This window comes from Pomacea canaliculata, linkage group LG14 (assembly GCF_003073045.1).
Source record: "Pomacea canaliculata isolate SZHN2017 linkage group LG14, ASM307304v1, whole genome shotgun sequence".
Classification (NCBI taxonomy): domain Eukaryota; kingdom Metazoa; phylum Mollusca; class Gastropoda; order Architaenioglossa; family Ampullariidae; genus Pomacea; species Pomacea canaliculata.
In genome coordinates, this window is record NC_037603.1 from 17,508,027 (window position 1) to 17,529,090 (window position 21,064).

Below are 21,064 nucleotides of genomic sequence, written 5' to 3' on the forward strand. Positions count from 1 at the left end.
CCATTTTGCTCACATGTATATTCAAAAACAAGATGGCAGAGGAAAGTGGTTGTAATGCTACTGACGACCACGTAAAAACCAAATTACATCTTGATTGCTTACGAGAGAGGGTTCGCAACTATATTGACAAGGTTAACATCCTAAATTCGAGCAAATAGTTATTTTGTGTTATCATAAATTCCCTATTAGGAATCCTTTACCATAGCTATAGTTTCTTGTTAGTGCCTCTAAGTATTATGCTATTGTGCTTGTGGTACAAATAGCACAAGTAGTGAGACCACTTTTTGGGGTGTTATATATTAAGTCGATTGCGACAGAATTTGTGTATTTAAAGAGGATGTGCAGAACACACACACACATATACGATTGGTATGCTATCTGGGGAAGCGGATAGCCGAGTGATTAGAGAGCCTGTTATCGCGCTGGTTCAATTCTCGCGGGAATGGGTACCTGACTCCTCAGAGGGTTGGGGAAGGTAAGGCAGTGAGGTAGAGGAGATGGACACCAGCTGGCCTCGAGAAAAGCGAGGTCTCTAACACCTCACCCCCAAACGACCTGAAAAGGTTAGGGGATAACCTTTACTTTTACTTATGCTATTTTACACACACACACGCACTCCCTTTTTCATCGTTACTAGAGTGTCCATCTACTGTCTCATAATAAACTGCTCAGTTCTGAAATAGAAACAGTTTATGTTTTGATGAAATTAACTTTTCTAGCATTCATTAACAAAAAATATGAACCTATAGAAATGTAAACTCAAATTGACTTAATAATTAATAAGTATACATGCCAAACTTTTTGGATGGTGATAAGAGAAATCTGAATAAAGCCATTTAAGGTTGTTTTAAATTTGAGCAACTGTTGACATAACTGTATAAAAATTGAAGTTTTCTCTTGGCTGTTTTCAGCACCACTATGAATCGGCACTATTTTGGGCAGATAAGGTAGTGTCACTTTCAGGAGGTATGTGAATATACATGGTATCCTAGTTTTATGTTCAGAGAAGTTAAGCTTCTGCATGAAGAAAAATATCATTTAGAAACTTAACTTCTTTTCTTGTGTATTTTTATTCCTTTGTTGTGTTTCACAGACTCTGAAAGGTCCATTTTTTTAATGCTGAAAAATATTGGCAAAATATGTCAAGTCTGTAAGTTACATCAGCTTATGTGCAATTTGTGAAATATCTGAAAGTAAACTATGTATTTTGCACCTGTAGTCAATACCTAACAGAGAATCTGTTCCATTGCATGAGCATGGAAAAGTTATTTTACACCACTCTACAATTATGCAGTTGTTCTTAATTAAAGTTAATGATAGTTATATCAGACAGTTTAACTTTATATATTTCTTAAACACGATCTTGATGGTTTAAAACATTATTGTGATCATGTATAGTTACATAGTTTTTCATTATTGCCAGGGCTTCTGCTTACGCAAAAAATTGCATACAGTACGCATTAAAAGTTCAGAGGACCCCTTCAATTGTCGTCAATGGGGTCCCATTCAAAGTTGGGCGAAGAACAGGGACCCCTTAAAAATCTGAAGAAGGGGTCCCTGGGACCCCAAAGAATTTAGCCTTAGCAGAAGCCCTGATTGCTGTCATAATGTTCTGTATCAAATGAAGTTTTCAGAGAATTATTTATAAAAGACTTGTTTTGCATGGCATTAGGTGTTTATTATTTTTCATTATTATCTCACTTAATAAAATTATATTTTTAAATAGATCTTCTAGTTTAAAAACAGATTTCATATGTGTCTGTGGGCAGGTGCTTTGGAGGACATGTACTGGTATGCCCAGACTTTGTATCACACAGGCCAGTTTCACAGAGCAGCCACATTATTGTGCAGTAGAAAATTAGATAAGGTGGGATTTTTTCTGGATCCTCAAGAATATCAGTTTGGCCTTTTATTATTAGTGATAGTAATTTCCTGTTCCTGGTTTTCAATCAATTGTCAAAATCATAATGAAAAGGTGTTGCACACTTTATGATGTTCACTGCAGACATTTGTGTGTAGAGTACATGTAGCATAATATTTTATTAAGGTTGTTTTATTAGAACATTTAGACAGCTAGCATCATGGTCAGCAGTATTCTACAAAATATGTCTCTGCATTTTCTTTATTGATTTTTCTTGCAAAGTTATTTTTTTCTTTAATGATAATTCAATACTTCAGTATAGGGAAAGCTTAAAGGCCTGCTTCACAGATTACAGATATTTATTTATTGATCTGTATTTTCTCTTTTATAGCACTATGCTGCATGCAGATATTTAGCAGCAAAATGTCATGTAAGTAGATATTTTTTAAGTACATATTGATTTTTCATCATTAACATCTCTAGTTCTATAGGTATATAGAGGTCTAGGTATCTTGTAAAAGCCCTTGAGCTTATCGAGGTTATACATAGACATCAAACTTGATCATAGAGCTTTCATTGCATAAGTTGTCTTCAGTAGAAAAGTCCAAAAATTGTTTAATTGTGTTTAAAGATTGTTTCTTTTTGATGATATTTTCACTGATTTATTTATAGTCAAACATTTATGACAGGTACCTGCATTACCTACAAATAGAAAAATTTAGGCTAATTGTGTAGTTAAAATATGCTGAATGTCAGGGTAAAGATATGAAATACTGAAGGTTCTATAATGAATTTTAAACTTAAACTTTAGTTTGAGTGCAGGGAGTGGCAGGAAGCGTTGAACATTCTTGACATGGCTGATACATCCCTGGCTCGTTCATCCATTCTCAATATGAGCATCAGCCAAAGCTTTGTAGACCAAGACAGTAGTCTTCCTGTTAAAGGGGTATGATTCTTATTTCTCTTTTTTACAATAATGATCTTCCAGTTTTCCTCTGGTGGATTATTTCATACTGTGTTTGGCAAGTTCAGTTACATATTAGTTATTAAAATCTGCTACATTACAAGCACTTGTATTATACCCTTGCTTAGGGTATATTGGCTCCATCATAGGCTGTTGTAGTAAGTCACATACAACGATACATGCATTAGAATATTAAGATCATTACTAAGTAATATATTGAATACTATTTTCCAGATAAATAGCTCAATCAGTCTACTGAGAGGGCGAATATATGAGGCCATGGACAATCGTGGTCTGGCAGCTGATTGTTTCCGAAGGGCACTGCAGCAGGATGTTTACTGCTTTGAGGCTTTGGATCTTCTTGTCAGTCATCATATGCTTACTGCACAAGAAGGTTAATCGATGCATTTCTTATATTCTCTTTGTACATTTTCTTTCTCTCATCATCTTTATTCTTCTCTTCTTGTTTTCTCTTGTGACAATCTCAATACAGTAAATAATCAAAAAAAAGATACTTTTGTCCAGTGTGTGTGTTTTTTCAAACAGGCACCTGGACATGTGTACAAGTGCATACACAGATGTTTGATACATCTCATATTCAAATGTAAGGTCTTCTGTGATTATGAAGATGTACTGCAGAAGAAATTGATGCATTAAGCATGCAGAAATGTGTATCAAGGTGAGGAGTGAGGAACCTTTTTTGTTCCAAGGGCCATTAGTATGTTTATAACATCTGCAGGCCATGCAAAATTGTCAACTTAAAAATTAGCTGTTATATTTCATCAAGCCTTAGTTTTGCCACAGCATAACTTTTGCAGCATATACACTCCAAGCCATCCTAGCTGTCCTCTGAGTCACCACAATACAGGCAAACAAGCCACATGCAGCATACAAGAAGTATATGTATCTTATCATGTTTTTTATGTGTCCTGTCTATCGCCCCCAAGGGCCCGGCTTCTAGTGCCGGGGGCGAACACCCAGCCTTTCTCTGGCTGGGTGACAAAGCTGGCCCACCCCTTTTCCTCAGGCTTTTCTTTTTCTTGCTTCATTGGCCCTTTCATCTCTATTCCTTTTCAAAGTAAACATCTCCCTCATATACTACAGTTTTACCTTTCCTTTCTTCTGACTTCACCGGTCCTTCTTCTGTTTTTCCTTCTCCCATTACATCTTTCTTCGAACATCATTTCCTGTCTGCGGCCTTCTTTAGGTCCCCTGCGTTTGCCGTGCAGGGCGACCCGTGTCGGGGGAGAATGGGATCCTGGAGGTTGAGGTCCCTGATGGGTTACGGCTCATCATACCAACACACCTCTTTGGCCCGGACTTCCCCTAGACGGGGGGTTGGTGTGGCCCACACCAATCAAGCTGCTGGTCGTGAATTGCCCTAGCTTTGCTAGAAGGCTGCGGCCGGGTCAATCTGGTCTTGCTTCTGGAAGGCCAGAGTATATTCCTTGTGTAGCCCTGGTGTGACCCTGCTGGAAATACCCAAGTGGTACCGCTCGTCGCATCCCTAGTTGGACTCCGTGTGGGTGGGGAGCACAAGGAACGAAACGTTAATCTTTTTATCATGGCCAAAAAATTATCTAACCTGGGGAAACGCATACGTGAAGATGATTCCTCTGATAGTGAGAGGAAGTGAGAGAAAGTATTGAGGGGCCTGGCCCCGTTTTTTGGTGGTAGAAGGCGCAGAGCAGGACCGACCTCTCGTCTCTATCACCTTTTGCCATAGCGAAAGGTTTTAAAAACATTTCCAACAATTTTTCTACTGTAAGACGTTTGCGCTCTGGACAATTCCTTGTTCAGTGCGCAAATAAAAAAGCTTCTGAAGCCCTACGCGATGGACGGTAAACAGTTCGTCGATCGCCCCATAAAAGTTACATCACATCGATCCCTCAACTCTTCGAAAGGGGTCATTCGTTGCCCGGACCTTGCTGGATGACTGAGACTGACATCAGGTCAGAATTGGCATCTCAGGGGTCTCAGCAGTACAACGAGTCACACTAAAGAGGGGGAAATCTATTCCCACAAACACCTTATTTCTAACCTTCTGTCTACCCAAAATACCCGACTTCATTGAAGTCGGGTACTTACGGGTAAAAGTTTCAATCTTCATTCCATCTCCCTTGCGCTGTTTCAACTGCCAGCGTTATGGTCATGGGGCAAGCTTCTGCAGGTCCCAGGCCCGCTGCTTTCGCTGCGGCGGTACCGGCCATGCGGCAGCTGATTGCTCTTCAAGCGCAAAATGTGCAAACTGTGATGGAGCACACGTCGCATCATCTAAAGACTGCCCGAAGTGGAAGGAAGAGGCAGCCATTCAACGCGTACGTGCGGAATCAGGCGTTTCCTACGCTGAGGCTCGCCGTCGCGTAGTGGGTGGCTCCTCAGGAACACCATCTACTTCGAATTCCATATCTTATTCAGCAGCAGTCATAAAGCGACCTTCCACCTCTGTGTCCATACAGACTGACATGAATGGGTCTCCTCAGAAGGCCCTGTTCTATAACTCAATCTATGCCGCCTCCTCCTCCTCCTCCTCCTGCAAGTTGTGGTGGCGCCCAGTCAACACAGAAAACTCAAGCATCCCAAGCTACACAAGCATCACAGTCAAAGCCTTCCACCTCACCAAACCCAGAAACACCGCCAGACAGCAAACGCGCAATTCAAAACAACCAAAAAACAAGAATATCACACCACAGACAGACAAGAATACCAAACAAAACAAAAATCACCTGAAAAATCCACTACACCCGGGACCACCACAGCAGCACCTATACCAGTTCTTAATCGCTTCACTCCTCTTGGCGAGCAGGGGATGGATATGGATGAGCGACGCTTAATGTCGCCTTCTCCTTCCGCCGTCCCTGCCCTCTCCTGGATCTTCTCCTTCAGTTACTATGGGGCGATCTACGTCCCTTCCTCACAGATAAACACATGTCTATAATCCTTCAATGGAACTGTCGAGGAATCCGAGCAAACTTTGAAGAACTCCGATGTCTAACATCTCGCTTTTCTCTTGATGTAATAGCTCTGCAAGAGACTCATCTTCTTCATACAAACTCTTTTTCCTTCAAAGGCTATCGAGTTCTACGTCAAGACTCACCAAATGACGTACCTTCAGGAGGGACTGCTCTTTTTATTCGTTCAAACCTTTTATATAGCCAGGTTCCACTCAATACTAATCTTCAAGCTGTTGCTGCCCGAGTTTCTCTGGGCAAAACTATCACTATATGCAGTCTTTATCTACCTCCATCAGCTCGGATATCCCGACAGGACCTTGAGAGTCTTTTAACCCAACTTCCTACTCCCGTCCTTCTTTTGGGTGACTTTAATGGACACCACCCCATGTGGGGCGGGGCCTCGACTGACACCAGAGGAGAGTTGTTGGGATCATTTTTTATGGAAAATGATCTCTGTATTCTGAATGACGGTTCAAACACCTTTTGCCGTCCACACAACAGCACAGAGTCAGCTATTGATTTGTCAGTGGTCAGCCCAGCACTTTTATTAGATTTTAACTGGGCTGTACATGATGACCTGTGTGGCAGCGATCATTTTCCCCTTGTTTTACATTTTACAAATGGTCTGGAGCGGACGATAACCTTCACAAAGGTGGTGGAATTTAACTAAGGCAGACTGGCTTGAATTTCAGACCCTCTGCTCCACCCACCTTACCAGAAACCCGTTTTTTTAATATTGAGATTGAAGACATTAGAAAAGACCCGATGTTACACCCTGCTAAGTTTTCACTACAAGTTTAAATAAATTGCATCAGAAACGATTCCGGTACTAAGGCACCATAATAACGACCAAGGGTGCCTTGGTTTTCAGAGGAGTGTAGGGTAGCTCAGCGCGCGCGGAAAAAGCCCAGCCGTCTTGCCTTCCGTCAACCCACTCCTGAAAATGTAATAAATTTTAAACGTACCCGAGCTCATACCCGTTATATTTTTAAACAGGCAAGGAAACTTGCGTGGCAGAGATTTGTGTCCTCATTATCCTCCCGTACCACTTCTCAAGCGGTGTGGGCGGCCATAAGGAAGATAAAGGGAGGATTTCAGGCTGAGTCAATAGGCCATCTGCGGGTTGGAGACTCTATTCTCACAGAGGTACAGGATGTCGCAAATTCCTTAGCATCCACCTTTGCTCATAATTCTTCCTCTTCACACTACTCTTCAGATTTTCAACGCGTAAAATCTGTCCAAGAATCATCGGGTTGTGACTTTTCTTCAGACAACTCCGAAAAGTACAACCTACCTTTTTCTCTTTCTGAACTACAACAGGCCCTTCAAAAGTGCAAGGATTCTGCACCGGGTCCTGACAATATTTCCTATCAGCTACTAAAACATCTCCCACAGTCTTCTCTCCTTCTCCTTCTAGATATCTTCAACTTTATTTGGGTATCCGGCTGTTTTCCCCCCTCGTGGAGAGAGGCAGTAGTTATACCCATTCCAAAACCTGGTAAGGATACCTCTGATCCAAATTCTTACCGCCCTATCGCTCTCACTAGTTGTCTATGTAAAACTCTAGAACGCATGGTAAATGCTCGCCTTACCTGGTACCTCGAATCTCAGAGTCTCCTCTCCAACCTGCAGTGTGGCTTCAGAAAACGCCGCAGCACCCTGGACCATTTGGTCCGTTTTGAAACCTTTGTCAGGGACGCTTTTGTCGGCAAAGAACATGTTCTAGGGTGTTTTTTGATTTAGAGAAGGCATACGATACTACCTGGAAGCGGGGTATTCTGTTAGACCTCCATGCCCTGGGCTTCCGGGGTCGTATGCCACTCTTCATTGAGAATTTTCTTTCAAACCGCCATTTTCAAGTCAGAGTAGGGTCTATACTGTCTGATCCTCAGGAACAGGAAATGGGCGTCCCTCAGGGCAGCATTCTTTCTCCAACTCTTTTCAACATCAAAATCGACTCAATCTTGAAATCAGTCTGTCCAGGTTTAGAGGCCTCTTTGTATGTAGATGACTTTGCTATCTGCATACGAGGCCGCTCCCTTCCATGCCTCGAACGCCGGCTTCAGCTGTGCGTAAATGCAGTACAAAAGTGGGTGACAGAAAACGGCTTCAATTTCTCTCCTACGAAGTCAGTATGCATCCACTTTTGCAAACTGAGAGGTATGTTTCCAAACCCTGTTATCACTGTCAAAGGCACGATACTCAAGGTGGTCCAAGAGGTTAAATTTCTTGGGGTCATCTTTGACCGTAAACTGTCTTTTCTACCTCATATCAAATCTCTACGCCTATCTTGTCAGAAAGCCTTGGACATTCTTAGAGTAGTTGGCCATGTCAGCTGGGGAGCGGATCGCACGGTTCTGCTACGTCTCTACCGTGCCCTGATCCGCTCAAAGCTAGACTACGGATCCATTATCTATGGCTCTGCTCAAGAGTCCTACCTTAAAATTCTTGATCCAATTCATCATCAAGGGCTCCGCATCTGTCTGGGTGCCTTTCGCACCACTCCTGTACAAAGTTTGTACGCAGAAGCTGGTGAGCCTCCACTTTCTCTCCGTCGTTTGAAACTCATGCTATCGTATGCCTGTCGCTTAAAATCCCATCCTGGGAATCCTGCGTATCGTGCTGTCTTCAGACCTCAGCGTGCTGCCCTGTATGCCATTCGTACCAAGGAGCAAAAGCCTCTTTCACTCCGAGTAGCATCTCATCTTCAAGCTGCCGGAGTAGATATCAAGCAGGTAGAGCCTTTACCTCCACAAACAACTCCTCCTTGGACTCTTCCTGTTCCTGAGATTCGCTTTGATCTTACAACTTTCAAAAAAGGGGACACTAGTGACCCCATCTATCTTCAACACTTTCGTAAACTTATTTCTGATTATCCTCAATTCTGTTCAATCTATACAGATGGCTCCAAAATCCCAAGTGGTGGCCCAGTCGCTGCGGCTGCAGTTCCATCCTGCCAACCACAACGGGCTGCTTCAGTCCGATTGGCAGACGAAAGTTCTATCTTTACAGCAGAACTTTATGCTATCACACTTGCCTTGCAGCATGCTCACCGCTCTTCGGAGCACAACTTTCTGATAATCTCAGACTCTCTTTCTGCTCTCCAAGCTCTTATTTCAAATGAATCTGATCACCCCCTTGTGGTCAAGATTCATAAAATTCATGCAGCACTTATCGAACGAAACAAGGACATTGTCTTTATCTGGGCCCCTGGCCATTCTGGCATTCCAGGCAATGTTCGAGCAGACCAGGCTGCTAAGGCTGCATGTCAGTCCCCTGGTAAAATACAGTTCCTTATTTCATCTGACTGTAAAACTGTACTTACAACCTACATACTGACTTTATGGCAAAACCTCTGGAACCCCTCTGTCAGAATAAATTATTCGCCACTCTTCCCTGTCTTTCTGACCGCCCACCTTTGTGCCATACCACAAGGCGGGAGGAGGTAGTCCTAACAAGACTAAAGACAGGACACACATACGCCACGCAAGGATACCTCTTGCGAGGGGAACAACCACCAGGTTGTCCCTGGTGTGGGGGACATCTTGACGTAGTACACTTTCTCATGAACTGTCCGGGGCTTCAGACCATTCGTCAAAAATTTTATACAGTGGATTCATTGTATGTTTTATTTAGGTCCATCCCATCGGCAGCTATTTTTGGTTTTTTAAAAAGAATAAGACTTTTACACCAAATCTAAGTCTAATATATCTTATGTAATTTCTGTTTTGTTGGCGGCCTTTTTGGGCTCCACCACCCATTTTACACCATATTTGTTTCTTTAACATCTAGTTAACTTATTACCGTGGTCTGATTTTAAGTTAAATAACTGGAGAAAATTTACCCTGAAACTTTTAAACATAAAAACTTTTTTTGCCATGATATAGCCTTGGTTGCTGGCATGGCATAAAACACCAATAAACAAACAAGTGTCCTGTCTATCCTGTTGCTGACATTCCTTGCGTGTCCCTCAAAATTTGTTATTATGATTCACTTGATATAAATTTATGCATGATGAAGAAAGCTAGATTTATTAAAATTTCAAGTCCTGCCTGATGTTGCCTTGACAAGACCAGACCAAATGATTTCGTGGGCCATATGTGTTCTGCAGTCTGGAAGTTCCCCACCTCTGCTTTAAATGATGTTTGTTTGCCATATGTAATTTAATCTTTTGTTTCAGAAATGGACCTGCTGAATTCTCTTCCATTGACAGTGTGCTGTGGTGAAGAAGAAATGGAGCTAGTCAGATTTTTGTATGAAAACAGGCTTAAAAAGGTCAGTTTTCATAGCTGGAGTTCATCTTATCAAGTGTAATTGATTGCTTTTCATTAAATCTTAACACTAGTGTATAAGAGAGAGAGTGTGTAAGTGTGTGAAAGAGAAGTAGAGAGCATATGCAGCAGCACATGCATTTGCATGCAGATGTGTGTGTGTGAAGGTGTGTCTAGGAAGTAGGGTGTGTGTGCCACACGCATGAATGTAAGGAAAGGAATTTTCTTCCTCTATTTCATTTCCATGTTTTTTTCTTTCTTTTTATATTGGGACAAATACAAGTGCCTGTAAGTGTGTGAATAGTTTTTAAAAATGTATGAATCTCTTGTCTGGGAGCAGTTTTTGATGATGTGGATGGCTAAATGGCTCAGCAGCTTGTATTTTACTTTATAGCTCTTAGGTGTGGAGAATGTATTTGTCATAGGAAAGTAGTGAGTTTATATTTCATCTGTGCAGTACAATAAACCAGGCAAGCAAGAGGTGCCAGAAAGTCTAAGTTTACTCAAGAACAATATGGATGTGGTGGTGAATCTAGCAGAGAGGAATTATTACAACTGTGATTTCCAGGAATGTTTTCAAATAACCAGCAGGTGAGCAGAGAAGAGTATGTGGAGAGTTGACTAATAGTTAAGACATCACTCAGATCATCCTCTTTCTGAAAGGTTATTTTCCATTGAATCTGAGTGTCTTGTTCTCCTGATGTGTTTATTGTTCGTGAGACAGAGAGAATGTAACACTTGATATTTCAGATACTTGCGATATTTATGATCTTTGTTATGCATGCAATATGTTTGTTAGTTCAACTATAATTACTGTGTAAAAAAAGACCAGTAGCTTTGATTACACACTTCTTCTACAGCATTTTCATATTTTGTAAAAATGTTATTCCCTTACTTTATTCAAAAATGGACACCAAAATCAGGAGGCTAAAGGTTCAAAGTAAATTCCTTAGATCCTTTACATTGTTTGTGTGCATGATGCTGTGTGTTGATCGAGACTAATGGTGAACTGCTTTCTTAATTTGCTGTTCACATTAGGCTTGTGTTTAGCTACTCCCATATTGTTGATATGGGTATTTTGATGGAACATATATTAAAGTATATTAAAAATATGGTTATTTACATGAAAATACAGAATATCTGAACATATGTTAATACACTGGAATACTATTTAATATAATAATGATAAAAGCGTGGTTCTATTCCAGCGTTCTTAGCAAAGATCCATACCACAGTCAATGTCTTCCACTTCATATAGCAGCTTTAGTAGAGCTAAAGAAATCCAATGGTGAGTTATAAAAGTGATAACTAATTCTAAAATTTAATATGGTTTTGCATATTTACTTGTAAGATTTGTGCATCAAACAGTAGACAATATGTAAAGTGTTCCTGAATTGCCACTATTTAATCTACAAACAAGATATAACAGACAGAACATATCTCTTTTGGAAGTTTAGACTATTTTGTAAATGAGGACAGGTATAGCAGAAACCATTCTCTTAATCCTTGTAGTTGTTGAGTTTTCTAACATAATAATAATAAATGCAAAATTTGTTAAGCGCATACTCACACTCCTAAGGTGCATGCTGTTAGCACTTAAAGGCCGAAGTTTTGTGTCCGGAGGAAAGACAGTGGTATCGCCCGTGCGAGGGAAGGTAGGAGTACACGCGGTGCTGACTATTTGTGTCCAGTCGTCTCAAATTACTACTGTACCTGGACAAAGGCGGGGTAGAGATCAGAGGCACCGCCGAGTGGCCTGGCCATAACACGTCTCCCTCACCCGACCATTGTACTTGCCGCAGGGTCTGAGCGATGAGGCGAAACGGCTTCTATGTGAACCTACTGTCACTGGCTCTAATTCCTAGCAATGCAATGTCTTTCTGAGCTGAGTACTTGGTGTTGGCGGTTAGAAAGCTGAAGTGAAACGGTTTCCAACTGAACAGAAATGAACTGAAAGTATTAAGGTGGGACACCTACTCCAATGAGTGAAATATTTGTTTTGAATATATATTTAAATGCTTTATATCCCAGAGTGTTAAAATACCATATTTGTAGTACATGGATAGTGTTTTTGGAAGCTACAATGAAAATTTTGATTTTAATCAACATTTTTCGTTAAAAACGTACAAGTATTTCAAAATTGCATACACACAATACCATATGTCATATACCAAAACTTTAGGTGTTTTTATAAACTAGAAACAGTGATCTAAAGGATATCCAATTAACTTTTTGTTATCTCAAGAGGTTTAGGAGATACAACCAGTCAAACATGGTACCCACCAGTAGACTCGGCCATTGGATTTTTTTTCCTCTTCAAATGCTAATTTCAGTCAAAGTAATGTTTCTACCAGGAAATCCATAAGCTATCCTTGAGTTTATACATTTCTAAATAAAACTGCAAAATTTGGATGTTGTAGCACAAGCCTATCTTGAGATATAGTTTATTTTTTATTTAAGCCGCTGCATCAAAACGGAAATAAGAAAAATTCCGGTTTAAAGATTGAAAATGAATATATCTAATATAAGATTATTTTTGAAAAATATATTTCTGAGTTTATATGCTACACTTGGCATCCTACTATGTAATTTAAGTCTATCCTAGTATCCCAGGACTATATATTAATCTTTAACAGCTTTCTTGTTCAGAAACCATAAGCTTTTTTGTTCCTCTTATTGCTTTCTCACTGTCTGGGTTTCAGGTATAGCCTTATAATCTGCTTGTCTGTGTTAGATTAAGCACCATTATACTTAAGAGTCCATGCACATTTGCTTATTTATTTTAGTGGTTTGTCGTTCATCATTACAATATTAATATGAGGTTAATATTTTGTCTTTACCGCATAGTAAAATTTATTGAAACTTCCACCATTTACCTGATAGGGACGCTACTGTTTTCAGTTCTATGTAATCGTGGCCAAATGGTTATAGGCAGCAAATGTCCATCGGAAAACTTTAATAGTTCGTTCTGTCACTAAACAGTTTGCGGGAAAAAGCTCCAGAAATGTTTATTATATCGCATAACAAGTGCACTCATTGTGCGAGGAAGTGTGTGTGTGTGTGTGGGGGGGGGTAACGCAGGAACAAATAAAAGCATTTGTAGACTCGCTAAATAAAATTTACAGGATGCCGCATTTCTAATCAAAACCTTTGAAAATCTAAAATTTCCTACATATAAAAGATGTTACTATCGGAATTTTGTTAAATGTCAGGGACGGTCGTTACTTGCACATCATCGCGATGTCATTTCGGCACGTGCTATTTCCCGAAACTTGTGTTATTTTGCTGTGTAGTCGCTGTATTTCGCTTGTTCAACTCCAAAGAATGTTTCTCACGCCAAGATTTCTTTTTCTCACTCATAAATTAAATGACATTTATTAAAATTGTGCGTCAATCCCAACTGAACTGGACTGAATCAAAAATGTCAGCCATTTTGTTGACGACGGAAGTTTTCATTGCTAGGACCAAGAACCAATCGGATCACGTCGTTTCAAATTTTGTACCGGAAACTACAATGTAAGCCAATGGCAGTGAACAATACGAAAAAGAGTGACATCATTTAGTTAAAAATAGCTTAGAAACTATTTTTACCATAGGCCTTTTACTTGTATAGTGAGCTAGGGGAGAGAATGCCGGTTCAAACGGTATACAACATGTCGGCTTTCGCGGGATCGAAATATGCGTAACCAAGGCTCAAAAAAGAGCAATTTTCGGTATCAGCACGAGGTTTGGAAACAAAATCGGTAAGGGTAGGTGTTAAAAACTATTTTATTAAGCATCAAAACACACATTTTTAAACAAAAACACCTCGGAATCTGTTTTATTATATGTCAAAGTACGCAAATCTGGTGTTAGCTGAAAATAGACCACGGCACCCAAAAATCGATATTTTACCGAGCCGCGTCCCACCTTAAATATTATTATCCCCTCTTATGAGAAAAGAAAGATGTAAGGAAAGACAGTATGTTCAGATAGAAGCCGTTTCGCCTCACTTTTCTTAGACCCTACATCAAGTACTAGTCGGCTGAGAAAGGCGTTTTATTGCTAAATATAGTTTGCAACTGAAACTCGTTTAATTTATTTACACAGTTTCAAACACCTTCGATCCCCCTTCATCTCATGATTTACGTAACATTCAGAATCCACTGAAAGTCACTGAGCTGAGGCGCCAGGTCTTGCAGAGGTTCGCTTTTCTACCTTGTGCCAGTTTTTTTTTTATCCCAACTTTTATACTTTTAGCAACATGCCACCTCTCGTTGATGTTTCTTACAACTCTAGTTCTCACTAACTTATTAATTGCCAGGTTACGGTCGAGAACTTCCTCTTGAATGATGGCATCTGAGGCATTCATACTTTCATACATCCTCTCGCACCCACCACGTGGTGCTCCTGGGTGCACATGTCATCCTCCGTTAGGACAACCAAAGATGATCAGCACATGTCCCCCATTTTTGAAATCTTCACTTTGAGCCAAGAGGTGCACGAGACTGAATGTGTATGCACGTGACCTACAATGTTATTCACCTTGTCGTACTCACCAACAGACAAACATGGACCGTGGGGCCGCTGTTGTAGATGGTGGATGGACTCTGTGTTACAGGTGTGAATTGTTGCCTATTTGTAAAGGTACGAACATTGCACTCAAAACAGATGTATTTTATGTCAGTCACCAGGGAAAAATATTGAATATTATCATCCCTTATGAGTGAAGAAAGATATAGAGAGATATAAACAGATAGACGAAAGCATTCAAAATAAAGTTTTAAAATGCGGTTGTCTTTGTGTTTGTGTCATTTCCGCTGTTCATCTCTTTCTCCCTTATTTTTATTTGATGGAGAATACATTCAATTGTCGGTCCTAACCCTGACAGTATGTTCAGTTGCAAACCGTTTCACTCCAGCTTTCTAACTGCCAACACCAGTACTCGGCTGAGAAACACGTTTTATGGCTCGGTTTATCGCTTGCGATCTCCACCCTGCCTCGGGCCAGGGTAGCAATTAGGGAAGACTGACCGCTGGTACTGACCCCGTGTACTCCTACCTTCCCTCGCACGGGCGAAACCATTTGAAAACACGCCCATTTCGACTTCGGCCTTTAAGAACAAGAATGAAACACGGTCAGCATACGAGGGACAGGAAAACAAGCAAGTGACATATGAACTATAAAAGAATAAACAACCATACTAAACAAAGAATAAAATAAAATACAGAAAACACAAATAGGAACCAAATAACAAGAACAAGAGCTGAGAATAACATGATATTACAAAAGAATGGTGTGAAAAAGGACTAGCATTATGGGAAAGGTTGTAAGGAGGAATGTTTACGGAAGAAGTGCATTTTCAGTATTTAAGTTTAAAGGATTCAATAGTGGGTAGGTGGCAAATATGGAAAGGGAGAGAGTTCCATTGTTTCGCTACACAATAACCCCAAATCCTGTGGCCATATGTTGTTGTTTTGGCCAGGAAGAGTAAGGAGACAATCATCTTCATTTTCCTAATATGTTACCACTTTTGCTTGCAGCTCTTTTTTACCTAGGCCACAAGTTGATTGACTTTTACCCCAATAAACCAGTGAGTTTTCCATCTTTCCATTAGATTTACAATTATAAAATGAATTAATTTTAGTAAACTAAATTATAAAATTTCTTATTTATATGTTGGTCACATTCATATGCATAATTTTTTTATTTTATCAAAACCATTGTCTACATATATTGTTCCATTGCCATTCAGGTGTCATGGTTTGCAGTCGGATGTTATTACTTGCTCACCAAAAATTATGAACCAGCCAGACGCTACTTAAGGTAATACTCAGACAATAAACCTCAGGATAAATTTCATGAATCAGACTTTTTCATCGCAGGCCTAATGTGGGAAATGGTACATGAGATTTTTGTTCAGTTTATAAAAGTGTGGTAGGTTTTTTTTATTTTGCAGCCGTCTTGGGGAATAGTGTTATATAAAATCTTTAATGATTATTATTTATTGTTACTGAAACAAAGTTGTTTTCCATATAAATATTAAAATCTGCTTTCAAGACATTTAAAAGTTCTAATGAAAGTCCATGGAATTGTAAAAGATATAGCATAGATTCCTGAAAAAGTTAGACATAATGCATTTGTACACAGTATGCATGTGTGCAAATTCCCATGTCTACGTGCATACACTAAGAATCTCCAACAGCAATAGCTTTATAAATATTGGCATTGGTATTTATTTTATTTATGTTCTTTGTTTTATGAGACTTATTGTATTTGTTTATTTATGACATAGCAATGGGTATTTTATAAGAAGATATTGAAGGTCTCAGTATGACAGAAAATATTATGTTTTTTAATTTTGGCTTTATTATACATGTATAATTTTCTATGATGCATTTTTACATTGTAAATGTTTATATACATTTTCTGAATACCGTTATCTAGCATTACAATGCAAGTTATCTAAAACTTGGGATAACAAGTGCTCATTTTTCATTCTGAAGCAAAGCAACAAGCCTAGAGAAAACGTTTGGACCAGCATGGCTGGCATATGGACATTCATTTGCTGCTGACAATGAACATGATCAAGCCATGGCAGCTTACTTCACTGCATCTCAGATTATGAAGGGGTGAGCCATGGGGACTCAGAGGGTAGCAGAAAATAAAAGTGCAAGATTTATTTAAGACTCAGTTACATGATGGTGACGATGATAATGATGAAATACTGATGACACATCAGTCATATCACCCATTCCATCATTGAGATGTAAAGATTTCCAGGCAACGTTTTACTCTTTATAATGTCTAGGTGCATTTGTTCTATGTTTGCATTTATTTCAATGATATTTTTTAATGTCTTTTTCCAATAGTTTTTGCTGATGTTTGAATTTTAAACTTTCAGAGAAATGTAATAAGATCTACTTTCATTTGAAGCCATAATGAACAGTTATAGGGGAGGAAGCTATTTCTGTTAAAAACTTCTGTTACAAAATTGTTTAATTCCTTGTGCCTTAACTTTGCTGTTGATTGCATTTGGCCTTTGTAAAATATATTGCACTGTCTGCAGGTGTCACTTACCTGTTCTCTACATAGGTTTGGAATATGGTCTTACCAGTAATGCCAAATTAGCAGAGCGGTTCTTCAGTCTTGCCAAAAGCATTGCACCTGATGACCCTTTTGTTTTACATGAAATGGGTGTCATTGCCTTCCAGAACCAGGAGTGAGTTTTGTCTTTGATTTAGTGTCCTTGTTAACAATACTGTTCATTTTCAGTTTATCATTAGGGTTTATATCAAATTTAATATGCAGAGAAGTTTTGCTTATATTTTGGACTAGATGATTATAAAAATTTCTGTAGAATTCTCTAGAATTCCATGTGTAATTATTTCTATGATTGTATCCAGAGTTCTTGATTTAATTTGGAATGACCCAGTGTTGGTCTGATCGTTTAAATGTCTTATAAGTGTGCTTAAATTTACATATAAATGTACTTAAATTCCAAGTATTTTCTTCTCATCCTTTTAATGTGCTTGTATTTTAATTACTGTGACATTAACTGTTTGTCAGCTGGCATGAGGCTGAGAGATACTTCAAAGAAGCTCTGAATCGTGTACAAAGTGTACCATACCAGAACATGCCAGACAAGTGGGAGGCACTGCTGAACAACTTGGGGCATGTTGCACGTAAACTCAAGTAATTTTTTTTATTTTCCTTCAGCTTTAAGTCAGATGTTAGGTGCATGTGACATGCAGTTTCTAAACTGCATTTAAACTTTGTATTTAGAAAATAATCTAAACCTTTTATGCATGGTTGCCTAAGTGTTATGCTTAACCATGACTTGCTGCTGTGAACGTTGCTATCATAGACACTGCTTGAGGTATCACTTATCTTCCTGTTATCTCACTGGCTGCTCTTGGAGAATTGTGCCTGATGCTGTCACATCTGTGTTAGGGAGATATATATTTAGATATAATAAGGACATTGTCATTTTCTTGCTGCACCTCTCCAGTTATTGAACAGTTTCATACTATATATATACTATATATACTATATATGTGGACAGACACTTCTTTGGGGGAAACAATACTTTTACTTTCTGTGCCTTTCTTGTGTGTGCCTATGTGAGCATGCACATAAAATGTTTAGGTAGTAACATACTTTACAATAAAAGTTTTTTTTAAAAATTGAATAAAAATCATCTCTGACGTTAAGGTTATTCGTTTTATTTGCAGAAAACATCATGGTTATACTATTTTAATGGCAATAGACCAAATATTGAAATTTCTAGATTGCCTCAGCAAAGAATTTTTCCTGTAAGAAGAACATTATGACAGCTCTGTAGATAATTATTATACATACATCTTGTTACAGTACAAATTTGATCCTTTACCCAGTGCTATTTTGGAACCTTTGTCTGATGCTACAAGTTCGCTCAACATTCTCTTGCTTTTCTGCAAGCCTTCCAGTGATGTTCAGGCTTATACCTCAAGCAGTTATTTTCTAAGCACTAACTCCTCAATTATAGACAGTGATACTATGGTGTAATCTGATTAATAGTAATTGGGAGCAATGTTTTTCAATAGTAATCAAAAGTTTACATTTATCCTGACATGGGTGTGTAGAAAAAAGATTTAGTATCGCATACATAATTTGATAATCCCTAATGGAGTCTCATGAAGAGGGAAATGTTATTATGTGAGTTCAGGTGTGATGAAAGGTTGTGTCTGTAATGCTTCAATGAATGTGATAAAAGATTAGTTTCTTTGTGTGATTTCAGAAAGTATGATGAAGCACTGGAATATCACAGACAGGCAGAACTTCTGTTACCTCAGAATCCCTCCACTTATGCTGCCATTGCTTATGTGCATTCATTAACAGGAGACAATGAACAGGCTGTGGATTATTTCCACAAGGTAATTTTTAAACATTTAACTTTATGTAAAAAAAAAATATTCTCAGTAGAGTACAGATAATTAGCTGCATGCTTATCATTTAGGCAGATGCTTGTTAAGATTTTGATTCATTTTAACAATTATTAAAAGCTTAATAGTAAGGATGCTTGTATAGAGTGGAATCCCAGCGTGTGACCAGACGTTCCACGCTTTGCATATCTTGGCTAAGTTTAAGGAATAGAAGTTAATGAGGAGAAAAGGCTTTCAGAAAAGTTAGCATTCTTACTCTCTCTTACAACACACAGAGACATTAAGAGGAGTAGGAAATTAAAGTCCTAAATGGGATTTCGTTCTGAATAACCAACAAGATCTCAAAGTGCTTGTAAATCTTCAGGCTCTAGGACTTCGCAGAGAGGATGCATTTTCCACTACAATGCTGGGGAGTGTTATTGAAGCCCTAATGGTAGAGGTGACGCCTTGTGGTGAGCTTTGTTTCTCCTGTCAGATTTTGTCATAGAGATATAGCCATGGCTGCATTCTAGATTCCGTTAGGATGGAAAACTTTTTTATTAAATCCTCATGTATTGCAGAGATTATAACTGTTTACTGTGATCCAGTTACCTTTTCTAGACTGCACAGTTTATTAGTCTTATAACTTTAAACTGTTTCCATAATCTAGAATTTTTACATATTAACGTTGGCTCCTGCAGACTTTCCAGATGAAGATTCTGAAGCATTTGGTTCAACCAAGCTGCCGCTACCACCATTACCACTACAGAGAGGTTTTGTGGACCTTGACAGCCAGTCTTGCCTTGTCTCACCAAGCGATCGCTCCTCTAGCATGGCTATAGAAGAGGTTGAAATGGATGACTGATGTTTGATGCTTCCTGAAGTGAGAACCTTTGACTGTTGGTGGTTACCCTCAAGTGTTCCTATCAAGATACACTTCCATCATTGCAGATATTAAAGGAAACCACATGTTAAAAGTGAACAATAAGCACCATTGTTCAAGTAACAAGACTATGGTCTAAAACTGCCGGTGTTGTCACACTTACTGCCTGTAATCATGAATATGTTGAACATGGAGATGGTGTTTTTGAACTTTAAGTGATATTTCTGTTGCTACTCTCTACACAAGCACTTGACACTCTCACATTATGCTGCTTCATGTCTACAAGTCCACTGTTATCGCTGCATTTATTGGGGTGCTTGTGTAAGGGTGTGGTCACCAGTGAACATTTTGGAAACTTCTCTCCTTCATCAACCTTTCAAGACTTTTAGACTTTATAACAGTTGTGTGTTCATGACATGGTCGCAAGTGTACATAAATATCTGAATTGTTGCTACAAGCAGGATGTAACTGCATAAACAAAGTCTTCCTGTTACTTTCTTGTCACCTGTAACTGATGGTGGTGTTACCTGATAAAACTGTGATGGATTGTAGATAATGTTTATTCCGCTACACTTAGTACATGCTGCCAACCTAACGTTTCTTTAGTCTGCTTGTACTGCTTCTCCACCTGCTCTGCTGTCCACCCATATAATTGTCCTAGAAGCATGCTAGTAAATTTATGCTCATTCATGCACCCTGAACACTCTTCCTATATGACACAAATATCTTAATGCTTAAATAAGTTGCCAGACAAGACTTGAGCTTTAAAGAACGGAAAGTCTGATTGTTTTGTTAGCCTGGTTGTTTACTGCCCAGAAACCAGTCATGTCCTTAGAGCCTGGAGAGGCTCGGCCATTGTTTCAAGATTCTGTTGTGGTTTGCCTGGCACTGCACTTGAACCGGATACAGTTCTCCGTATCTCTTTAACAGGTTAAAAGTATATATATATATGAAAGGTCCGTCCTCTCTCTTCCATTTTCTCTCTCATTCGTTCTTTTTTCATTTCTATTATTTTTCTCTGGTTTTTCTTTGATCTCGACCTAGGAGTCCACAAAGACCCTGCTTTTATTCTGAAAATGTGTTCTTCACGGTGCGTCATTCAGTTGTGTATCGGTTAAATTCCACATCTCGTCTGTATAATTCACAACCGTCGTGTTCTGGATTATAGAGAACATTGGACATCACAAAGCCCATTCACTCGCATGTGATATATTTAGACTGCAACAAATGTGTGACACAAAGAGGCAAG

The 21,064-nt window shown here is 39.1% G+C and overlaps 1 protein-coding gene across 2 annotated transcripts; it reads left to right on the forward strand.

The window, feature by feature from the left end:
• Window positions 1-6: 6 nt before the first annotated feature.
• Window positions 7-20,599, forward strand: LOC112555149 (cell division cycle protein 16 homolog). 2 transcript variants are annotated; one of them, XM_025223384.1, is made up of 17 exons: window positions 7-131; window positions 912-966; window positions 1,770-1,867; window positions 2,253-2,291; window positions 2,673-2,807; window positions 3,060-3,219; window positions 9,960-10,054; window positions 10,508-10,641; window positions 11,259-11,338; window positions 15,573-15,622; window positions 15,785-15,855; window positions 16,536-16,661; window positions 17,099-17,251; window positions 17,599-17,724; window positions 18,809-18,944; window positions 19,318-19,405; window positions 19,634-20,599. In XM_025223384.1, exons 1-17 carry the CDS (start codon window positions 33-35, stop codon window positions 19,795-19,797), a joined length of 1,809 nt encoding a protein of 602 aa, XP_025079169.1. In that variant the 5' UTR covers window positions 7-32; the 3' UTR covers window positions 19,798-20,599. The 2 variants fall into 2 exon arrangements, with proteins under 2 accessions (XP_025079169.1, XP_025079171.1); XM_025223386.1 differs by lacking the exon at window positions 7-131 and adding an exon at window positions 227-563.
• Window positions 20,600-21,064: the final 465 nt, after the last annotated feature.

Bases quoted from the DNA above. Each gene is read 5' to 3' on its own strand.
- LOC112555149 (XM_025223384.1), top strand. From the start codon at position 33: ATGGCAGAGGAAAGTGGTTGTAATGCTACTGACGACCACGTAAAAACC. The intron at 2,808-3,059 runs GTATGATTCTTA...ACTATTTTCCAG, and splicing joins GTAGTCTTCCTGTTAAAGGG to ATAAATAGCTCAATCAGTCT. The intron at 18,945-19,317 runs GTAATTTTTAAA...GTAAATCTTCAG, and splicing joins CTGTGGATTATTTCCACAAG to GCTCTAGGACTTCGCAGAGA.